The sequence below is a fragment of the Henckelia pumila genome, chromosome 3 (assembly GCF_033568475.1).
Source record: "Henckelia pumila isolate YLH828 chromosome 3, ASM3356847v2, whole genome shotgun sequence".
NCBI classification, from domain to species: domain Eukaryota; kingdom Viridiplantae; phylum Streptophyta; class Magnoliopsida; order Lamiales; family Gesneriaceae; genus Henckelia; species Henckelia pumila.
The window spans coordinates 172,953,075-172,965,087 of record NC_133122.1 but is presented as its reverse complement, the minus strand read 5'-3'; the positions used below and the strand labels follow the sequence as shown (position 1 = coordinate 172,965,087).

Sequence of the window (12,013 nt, the reverse complement as noted above, 5' to 3'; positions counted from 1 at the left end):
GTATTTAAATGTTTTTTTAAAAAAATATATATATTATTAAATATTTATCATTTAAAATAAAGTTCAAAAGTTAAAAATATCAAACAAAAATAAAAATTTTAATTAAATATTATTTTTAAAAAATTATATTTTTCACGTTTTTTCGAGTTTTTTCACGCTTTTTTTGAGTTTTTTCACGTTTTTTTTGCGCTTAATATGGTCAACCAAGGGGTTGACCGCTTTTTTCACGCTTTTGTCCCAAGCGAAGCTTTTTGCTCACGCTTCACGCTTAATCGCGCTTAAGCGGCGCTTTTTCGAGCTTTTTAGAACACTGATATTTTTATATATGCTGTCATTTTTTAAAATAAAAAAATTGATAACATTTTCATCATTATTTTAATTATTTTTATGTTATCACTATTTTTTATCCAATTAAGTTTCAAATGATGACAACCAAATTTATAATTTTGCATTCTATCTCGATTAAACACGATTAAAATCGAACAAATAATTATTTAATATAGTGAAAATAAAATGAAAAAATTTAGTAGATACATAAAAACTCACGAATGTGGATACAAACATCAATTTAAGACAATAATTTAAACATTAAGACAATTTGGATAATAAACAAAATTATTTACACATTGAACTTAAAAACACAATTTATTTTATATTTACACAATAAATCAAAGGGAGCATGACAAAAAAAATTAATTGAACAATGAGAGACAAAAAATATTTATAGGATAAAAATTCATCTAACATGACAATAAATTAATAGGAAGACATTTAAGAAGAAGACTCATTATTAAACTCTCACCATTTTAATGTTATTAAACTCACACCTAAACTCTCACCATTTTAATGTTCACACAAGGACAAAGTGGACATTTAACAATTAAACTCACACTTTTTAAGATACTAGTAAGTGTGACGTGCGTTGCACGTGAGATATATCATGGTAACATTAAGTTTTTTAGGCTAATGAAAATTAGATATTTATATAGACTTATTTTTTAAAACAAAAGCTTCATTCTACTTGCAAGTGAGATACATAATGTTTGGAATATAGATACTTATATAGATTTATTTGGGAAAGCAAAAGATTAATTCTCCATTGAGAAATTTCATTATTGAAAAGCATAATGTTCATTCTAAACTCTTGATATTAAAAAAAATTATAAATTCTTCTCCTGTTTAATTTTCACTTTTGGGACCATGTCCTTGTTTTGTTTCAAATTCTTCATCCTTCAATTAAAATCAGCAATCTTTTCATCATTTTCAATCTCTATGGTATCTTTTTTGGATGATGACTGACTTAGATTTTTTTTCGCGGTTTTGCCATTTTCTTCATGCTTTTTAATATATTTTTGGGAAAATAGTTTTTTTTTCCATTAACTTGTCTATTTTTTATTTTGGTCCATTAACTTTCAATATTTGGTTTTGGTACACTAACTTTTAGTTTAGGCTATTTTGGTCCAAATGTTGATGTGGCATCGGAAATTGCTGACGTGACGTCGAGAAAATATAACGTGGCACATTAAATATTTTTATAATGCTTAATTTTGAATGTACTATTTAAAATTAAGATCTCAAATACAAATTTGACACAATCATTCAAAGACTTACAAATCACAATGTAGATACAATTAATTAGTTAATACACAAAAAGATAAATAAAACACAGGTTTACGTTATTTATTTAACACAATAAATGAAAAGGATAAGAGGACATTCTTCCATGGACACACACATCAATCTCATCTATCACTTCACCTTAATTATTTTTATAATGCTTAATTTTGAATGCACTATTTAAAATTGAGATCTCAAACACAAATTTGACACAATAATTTAAAGACAAAACACCTCATTACATGGCACGCGGTGCCAAATTTTCTTTTATAAAACCCCATCGATCACACCTCTTATTTAATTATTATTTTATATTTTATAATTTTTAATTAGATGTACATCTATTTAGTATTTCATGCGATATTTATATTTATTAATTACTAAATAATAAATAAAGATATTTTCTAATTTACTAATTATATCATTTTTTTAAAAAATATTATCAGTTTGATCTATTTTAACTCAATTTATTTATGATCTTTAACTCATTAATCGTTAGCCATTATATTTTATATATCTATCATATTAAGCAATTTCTTCCATAGACACACATATGAATTTCATGTTTCACTACCTTTTAATTATTTTTATCATGCTTAAGTTTGAATGCATTATCTAAAATTAAAATCTCAAACACAAATTTGACACAATAAGTTAAAGACATATAAATCACAAATTGATACAATTAATCAGTTAACACACAAAAAGATAAATAAAACTCCGATTTAAATTATTTATTTCACACAATAAATGAAAAAGATAATATGACAACACAAATCCTATTAAAAAGGATGAGTTGAATTGTGTAATGTTCATTTGCCCTTATATTTATATTGTAATTGTGTTGAGTTTATATTGTCCTTTTATCTTCTTCATTTATTGTGTTAAATAAATTAATTAAATAAGTGTTGTAATTATGTTCATTTTACCCTTATATCCATATGTATTCTCAAGCTATGAGCTAATATCAAAGTAATAAACAAAAGAAATAGGTCAACTTGAAAATATTTAAGATAAAAATACAGTTTTATGGATAATAAGATAATGTAACCATATATTAGTTTTGGTAAAGATTAAATGAAAAATGATGTTTGAGTTGAAAAATATAGAAAAAATTCACATGCACAATGTTTGAAAAGACGTGGAATTCATACTTTCAAAATCACATTTGTTTCAATATATTTTGTCGAAAGAATTAAAACTAAGAAGATAATATACTAATTTGAATTTCTTTAGACCAATAGTTATTTTTTAATTATCATCGTAATCTTTTGAAGTTTAAAAGTTATTTTCATAGTCCTTGTTATCGAAAAATTAGATATATATAATATATTTACGACATCAATTTTTGAAAAGAAATAGTTTAATTATGAAATATATACGACGGTAATTTTTTTTAAATTTTAATGATATATTTTGAAGTTAAAACGTAACCATAACTTCAATGAGTATTCACTGATGGAAAGTGAATAAAATATAAAAGACAAATAAAAATACGGTAATTTTTTAGAAAATTATATTTTCAGATATTTATTTAAAAAACATTAGCAAATATTAAAATATTTTAAATTTTTAAAGTTATTGATATGTATTCTTAATTTGTCATGTAACAAATTATGTATTACTTTTTTAAAAAAAATTATTTATGCATGTGTCAATAAAGTAATGTTCTAGATGAAAACTTAAGCTTTTGATAAAAAAAAAAGATTGTTAATTAATTATTCGGTAAACTTGATATATTTTGAAGGTATAAAGTTATATTAGTATTCTCGTGTGAAATATTGTTTTTTTTTCAAAAAAAATTTGAGTGTAATTTAAATGATTTCATTAAATAAAAAATTGGAGTGTAATATTTAAATACAGTTATACGAAAAAGATAGTGGAACCATGTTTTAGTTTTGGCGAGTTGGAATCGAAAATGACGTATGAGTTGAGAAAGATAAAGAAAATTGACATATGCATTGTTCAAAAAAAAGCACGTACAATTCATAATTTCAAAATCATATTTGTCCTCGTATATCTTTTCGGAAAGAAGTTAAAAAGAAATAATATATGAATTTGTATTTCTTTAGACCAACGATTATTTTTGAATTGTTATATGATATTTTGAAATTAAAAAAGTTATATTCAAAGTCATTGTTACTGAAAAAGTCGTTATATGTGCTGAAGCTATGAGCAGTAAAGTAATAAAAAAGTAAAATAGATTAATTTCAAAATATTTGGACAGCAATTTTTCAAAATTCTCTACAAAGCATCTGGAGAAAACACCCAGCGAGCATCCTCAAATGTCCGTATTTCATCTATAAATGAGTGAGAATCATGGGTTGACAAATGAATACTTATTTTGTCAAGGTCTTTGTAAATATATTGGTGTAAATATTTTACAACGCTTAGTCCAGAATAAGATGTACTCATAATTTCTCATGTAACAAACTGCGGGTTACTTTTTAAAAATTATTCATTCATGCGTCAACAAAATTTTGTCTTGGACGAAAACTTTGATAAGAGTTTTTTTTTAAAGTAATTGAGTGTAAATTTAATGTTTTTTTTAAATAAATGAATTGTAATATAAAAATATTTTTTCATCAATTATTGTAAAATATTATTAATGTAAAAAGTTTAAAACTATATGCACATACTAAGAGTATTCAAATTTTAAAAAAAAAATCTTTATACAACGATTATTTTAGATTGTCATAATATATTTTGAAATTTAAAAGTTATCTTCATAATCTTTGTTATTGGAAAATAGCTATGTATTCTAAAGCTATGAGCAAATATCAAAGTAATAAAAAATAAATAAATTGGTCAACTTAGAAATATTTAAGGCAAAAATATAGTTATACAGATAAAATATATAATGTCATATATTAGTTGTGGTAAAGATTAAATGAAAAATGAAGTTTGAGTTGAAAAATATAGAGAAAACTCACATTCACAATGTTTGAAAAGACGTGAAATTCATAATTTCAAAATCATATATGTTTCAATATATTTTGTCGAAAGAAATAAAACAAAGAAGATTAGTATAGACCAAAAGTTATTTTTTAATTATCATCGTATCTTTGAAGTTTAAAAGTTATTTTCATAGTTCTTGTTATTGAAAAATTAGATATATATGATATATTTACGACATCATTTTTTGAAAAGAAGTAGTTTAATTTGAAAATATTTACGACGGTAAATTTTTTAAAAAAATTTAATTATATATTTTGAAGTAAAAAAGTAACCATAATTTCAATGAGTATTTAATAATGGAAGTTCAATAAAATATAAAAGACAAAGAGAAGAGATATTTTTTTAGGAAATTATATTTTCAAATATTTATTTCAAAAACAATAGAAAATATTAAAACATTTTAAATTTTTAAGTGAATTAGATGTATTCGTAATAAGTTACCTGTTAGTTTGTTTTTAAGAAAAATAAAATTCAACCACAGATGCTCTAACGAAAATAGCAGAATTATATTGAAGTTGAAATGTCAAATGTGCACTTTGATGAACTTGATAAGATCAAACGAAGATTTTTGGTAAGCAAAGTGTCATAATTATTGCTAACATCAGGCTTAATTAAAAATCTAATAAATTTTCATGGAAACACCTCTGGACATAGCAACATAGAGTTTCCCATGGGAGAAGACGGGATCGGGTAAATACTCTCCAATTATCGGGATTGTCTGGCCTTGCGATTTTTTAATGGTCATTGCAAAACACAACCTGGTGGGAAACTGCTTCCGCTTGAACCGAAATGGGCAGCCTTCATTCTCAGCCGGAGATAAAGGTAAACGAAGAATTAAAATTTTTTTCCCTGTGTGATGCCCAACAGCGATTTCTGCGTGAATGACATTATCTATAAAATCTTTACAAATCATCCTCGTATTATTACATAAAAGGTTCCGTAACAGCATAACTGGGCAATGTTTCTTCAAAACCAAACTATGGGGAGGCAATCCGTTAGGGGCCAAGATGATTAAAAATTCCTAAGGATATGAATTTTGCGTGTCGTCAATCGCCTCATCAAAGCTCAAGTAAACTCTTGAATTTCCAGGAAACAATGACACAATATCATTGTTCAGTTTGTCGACATGAACATTTTTTGTCAAAAAAATTGTTCGTTCTGTCATATAGGTTGATGATTGATAATTCTTTCCTAGATCTTGGTATACATAATCGAGCAGCTTACGTTCAGATTCTTCGGTATCATTGTCGCTGAACTTAATAAGCATCTCTGCTGGGAGTTTGATGTTTCCATTGTCATCAGTTTGTTCAATTCCTCTTCATGCATCTGTACAAATGAGATTTAATCAGACAACTATCTATAGTTTGATGCATAGTAGCCTTGGGTATAACAGGTAGAATTTGCCTGAAAACTCCACCTAACACAACCACTTTCCCACCAAATGGATTTTTGTTTCCAAGAAGGTCCTGCAAAGTGCGGTCCACTGCCTCGATAGCAAACCTCTTGCACATAAGTGCCTCATCCCAAATAATAACAGCTGCACGCCGCAACAATTGAGCCAAACCACTTTGCTCAGAAATTGAGCAGTAACTATTTGCATGTAAATCTATAGGGATTTTGAATCTCAAGTGCGTTGTTTGACCTCCAGGTAAAATTGAAGCCGCGACACCTGAAGTAGCTGTTGCCAAAGCAATAAGACCTTGGGATCTAATGGTTGCAAGCAAAGAACGGTATAGAAATCTCAAGTGCGTTTTTCGACCTCCAGGTAAAATTCAATAATCATATTGTATGCCAAGCGCTGGCTATCATTAAGTTGAAGATGTGCCACCAAGTCATCTGGAGAAATTGAAATGGACAACTCATCTGTTATTTCTCTACAATCAGGTGACAACAGACATAGATTTTGCAGACGAATTTGGCTATCTAGAGAGATCGTATGCATCACAAGTTTTGCCCATACTTTCCAAAAATTGCGCTGTGGCATGAAAATATATCACTAAAAGACGGATAAATCCTATGTATGTGCAAATAAAACATGTAGCAAATAACAATATATAACCATTCAAAACGGAGGAAAGAGAAACACCAACGTGGGAAGATTTAGAAACCGCGCTGCAAAAATAAAAAAAAAAAGCACTTTGTAAATCAATCATCGAAAGAAAAAAAAATTACATGAAGAAGAACACGGATGGAAGGAAGGAAAACAAACCTTGCAAACCCGAGATCGCAGCCGAGCTCCTACTCCGTGGCATGAGAAGCATAATAACGATGGCAGCAACATAATCGGTTAAACACAAAGAATCGACGATGAAAGAAACTGAATGCAGTAAATGAGACCTTGTATTAATGGGCAATAATGATTAACGTGTTATGAAGAAGTGAGCAAATATTAAGAAGGAAATGAGGACCGTGTATATATTTGAAGGGTATGCGAGGAATCAGAGGAATGTAACATTTGGTTTACTTAACCTTTAGTTTGAAGGGGTAAATAAAGTATTTCACATTATAAGTTGAGTTATACGTTTACTTTAACCTTTATTGTTATACGTTGAGTTACACATTATACTTAAAATTACATGATTATCCCAACACTTTATTTGGAAAAAAATCTTTCTAAAATGCATCAGGGATAATCATGTAATTGTAAGTGTAATGTGTAAACGTGTAACTCTCCATGAACATGCAGTATTATCCTAAAAATAATGTAGGACCGGTTGTATGACACTTACCAATAGTTATAGCTAGTGGTGACGGTGCAATTCAAATCTTTTAATCTCTTTATTCTACTTGTGGCTATTAGGCAAAACTTATATGTAAAGGTTGAAAAACATAAAAATCTAGAAGCCAAACAAAAAAATGTAGACGTCTTTATATCATTAATATCGAAGTAAAAAATCAAATACAAGAAAATGAATGACAAATTTATTTATATTTAGGAAGATGAGAAGGAAACAAAAAAATACATTAATTTCACAAAAAATGGATAGTCGGTCATAATAATTAACACACATTACCGAAATAATTAAATGTAAACACATGCTTCGAATGCATCAATCAATAATCCTTCCATTATACATCAAATAATAAAAAAATAGATCTTATTTTTTTCTTAGGAATATCATTTTCTACTAAGCACTCAAACTACAAGGTTATCAAAATTGGTAGAGTTAAGTATACTATTAATGACTATATTAATTTAGTACATAAAATTAAATGACACAACAACCTTGTGAACCACAAATAAATTATAGATAGAAGAATAAAATATATAAATAAAATTGAAAATAAATCAACTAATCAAATTTTAGTGCAAATAAACTTTAGACAAATTTACAAAAGCGTATTTATAATCTACCTGTTTCAATACCCAGTTTCATTGGAAAGAAACTAACAAAAATGATATATTTACCGACATATTTAAAGACACTTGTGGATTTTTTTTTATTTTCTAATTTTTTATTCTACTTGTGGCTATTAGCAAAAAATTACACGTAAAATTACTTTTTTAAAAAGTAATTAAAATATGGAAACCAAATCGGAAAAATGTAGACGCCTTTATATCCTTCATATTGAAATAAAATCAAAGACACGAAGATGAAATCAAAATTTATTTATATTTATGAAAAAGGAAAAAACATTAATTTCACAAAAATTAAAGTGGGTAGTCGATTATAATATTTAACACACATTACCGAAATAATTAAATGAAAACACACGGATCCAATTACCATGCATCAATCAATAAACCTTCCACTTTACATCAAATAATAAAAAAAATTAGCTCTTATTTTTCCTAGAAATATCATTTTCCACTAAACATTCAAACTACAAGGTTATGAAATTTGGTGGAGTTATTTATAGTATTAATGACTCTATTAAGTTTGTGAAAAAAATGACATAAACAACCTGATGAACCACAAATAAATAAAAGGGTAAAATTAGTTACAAATCAAACTCATATATTTATAGTTGTAGTATAGATTATATTATTATATTAGATAAGGGTAAAATTGGTCACCAATGAAACTCATATATTTATAGTTATAGTATAGAATATAGTATTAGATTAGATATTAGAGATATATAATAGAGAAATTAAATAAAATAATAAAAAAACCAAATAATAAATAGTAGATGCACAAAATTATCATTTTTTATTTGAAACAATGCATATCAAATAAAAACAAGGCCAAATAATAAATAGTAGATGCACAAAATTTTAAACTTTTTTTTTAAAAAGTGCATTATATAATTTTTTTAAATGAATTACTTAATTAGTTGAAGAGACACATAAATAGATAATTAAAAAAACACATTAATTATGTAGTATTAATAGAAAAGGGTAGACATGTAAATTCACAACCACAAATAAATAAGAGGGTAAAATTAGTTACAAATCAAACTCATATATTTATAGTTGTAGTATAGATTATATTATTATATTAGATAAGGGTAAAATAAAATTGGTCTCAAGTGAAACTCATATATTTATAGTTAATAGTATAGATTATAGTATTAGATTAGATATTAGAGATATATAATAGAGAAATTAAATAAAATAATAAAAAAAACCAAATAATAAATAGTAGATGCACAAAATTATCATTTTTTATTTGAAACAATGCATATCAAATAAAAAAAATGCCAAATAATAAATAGTAGATGCACAAAATTATCATTTTTTTATTTTAAAAAGTGCATAATATATTTTTTTAAATGAATTACTTAATTAGTTGAAGAGACACATAAATAGATAATTGAAAAAAACACATTAATTATGTAGTATTAATAGAAAAGGGTAGACATGTAAATTCATAATAATATGTCATTCATAATTTTGATAACTTACAAGAATGGAGATCAATAAATAGTGAGTATGCTCGTCGTACCGTACAATACGTACATAGTATACCACATATAGTGTATTTGCTACCATATAGTAAGCAAATATATACGACAAATCATATGTCATTCATACTTCTGAGAACTTACAAGATTGAAGATCAATTAGTACGTAAGCTCATCGTACCGCACATTTCTACATGTAATACCTCAAATCACGTACGTTGTACTATTTGTTTAGTAAGTGTTGCGACATATCATATGTCATTAATAATTCTCATAACTTACAAAAATGGAGATCAATAACTAGTGAGTATGTTTGTCGTACCGCACAATGCGTACATAGTATACCACATATAGTGTATTTGCTACCATATATGAATCCAATAATACACCAAAGTATATGTCATTCATACTTCTGATAACTTACAAGAATGGAGATCAATAACTAATGTATGTGCTCGTGGTACCACACATTGAAAACATGTAATACCACCGATTGCGAGTTTGGTAGCCTCAATTAAAGGGTACTTACGACAAAATATATTTCATTTGTACTGCGTATATACATTACAAGAATGATGATCAATAACTAGTGATTAACACATGTTTATGCATCAAGTGCATAATTTTATGGCATCAATGATTATTGACACATGTTTATACATGAAATGGCTAATTTGGTAGCATATATGATAATTAGCAAACACACGTATATGTATCCATTGTATATGTTTGTAACATCTATGGTTAAAAAAACTTTATGTATGCATCGAATGTCCTAATTTGGTAACATCAATGGTTATTAACACATGTAGGTCTAATTTTATAGCATCAATTATGATTATCACATGGTTATGCACTCTAATGTCTAATTTGGTATCATATATAGTGATTAACAAACAAATGTATATGTATCCATTGTATATGTTTGTAACATCTATGGTTAAAACAACCTTATGTATGCATCTAATGTCCTAATTTGGTAACATCAATGATTATTAACACATGTTTACACATCAAAGGTCTAATTTTGTGGCATCGATTATGATTATCACATGTTTATGCATTTTAATGTCTAATTTGGTATCATATATGGTGATTAACAAGTATATGTATTTATTGTATATGTTTGTAACATCTATGGTTAAAGCAACCTTATGTATGCATCTAATGTCTTAATTTTGTAACATCAATGGTGATGTTGGTGCGTGGTCAGACGCAGTACCGGTATATATTGACCAATAGTATAATATATGGAAAATGAAGTATAATAGAGACTATTTGCGGTATGATGTTGTAAGAGTGGGTGCCCAGTGAGCCAACTGTGTGGCTATGGGCTTTGTTGACTCTTTGTATAAACAATCTTTTGTTTAATATTATTTACACTTTTATGGCAATGACTTTATATTACTTCATATTGTTATATTGTGATATACTATTGTTGTTTTGATAAAGACCTTGAATATACTATAGTGTATGTAAGATGTGGTAGAACATGGAGATGTCTATCATGAAATACATCTTATAGTCACTGTATATTCTAAAATCGTTCCTAGTCGATTGAGCCGTCCGATAATAAGGATAAGGATCGCTCGAGTTTGAGACTAGCATTTGCGATGCGGAGTACCACGTTTCATTGGTAGGGAACATGGAGATGTTCGAAGCATGCAAATGGATATTCATAGGATGAATAATCGAACTACCCTAACCGGACTTTCCAAGTGGTTATCACTCATCGAGTGGATAAAGTCCGCGGTTTTGGTTGTACACCATTAGTCCTTACGACTTGAAACATCATGGAGACTCTATATGCTAGTACTGTGCTTTGACTCGTTTACCGACTCTGAGGGGGTCATCAGGTGTCGAGATTGGGTACAGTTACGACACATATAGGAGTCAATGCATTGTTGTCAAGGATTCACCACATACTTGCGAGTATGGATATCCTATGCGATCTGAGGAGATATTAGTGTGACAAATCTCTGGCCAGAGTACTTGATGTGATTTAAGAAATGGTTTCTTAGTAGCACATGCGATGTCACTAATTTGATCTTCAAGATGTATTGCATAGTTATCGAATCTTGAGCGACTCTCGATATACCAATGGTTGTTGATTCGATCGGGATATATGGATGAAGGGACCGTACTGTACGTTAACCAAAATCTACTGGTTCTTGTAGGCACTATCAGTGATACCTAGGGAATCATGGGGCGATGTTGCTAGGCGCTTTACCATGATTCGTTGGGCAAGTCGGAAAGTGTTGTTCCGAGTCACAAGGAGTTGTGAGCCCACGGCTAGCTGTATCCCTGAACCATTGAGGGTCACACAGTGTAATGGAGTTTTAATCCCCGTTGAGATAGTTAAATTTAAAGAGTTAAATTTAATGAACTAAGGAGTTGGACTTCTTAAATAAGAGTAAGGGAGTAGGATTTCCTAAAATGACATAGGGATGGACATTTTTGGAAACCACTGAATTCGGATTCAGGAAAATTTATTTTGACTTTAAAACGTGCAGAAATGGTTTCTGTACACATTGGTGAAATCGGTTCATCAATCGGAGTCACGATAAATTTTATATTAATTTCTGAACAA

At 28.0% G+C, this 12,013-nt stretch overlaps 1 protein-coding gene across 1 annotated transcript; it reads right to left on the bottom strand.

Moving 5' to 3' along the window:
• Window positions 1–5,596: 5,596 nt before the first annotated feature.
• On the bottom strand, window positions 5,597–7,136 carry LOC140889968 (uncharacterized). Its single transcript, XM_073297714.1, has 4 exons — window positions 7,109–7,136; window positions 6,748–6,892; window positions 5,980–6,282; window positions 5,597–5,891 (listed from the first exon to the last, which is right to left on the bottom strand). Exons 1-4 carry the CDS (start codon window positions 7,134–7,136, stop codon window positions 5,597–5,599), a joined length of 771 nt encoding a protein of 256 aa, XP_073153815.1.
• Window positions 7,137–12,013: the final 4,877 nt, after the last annotated feature.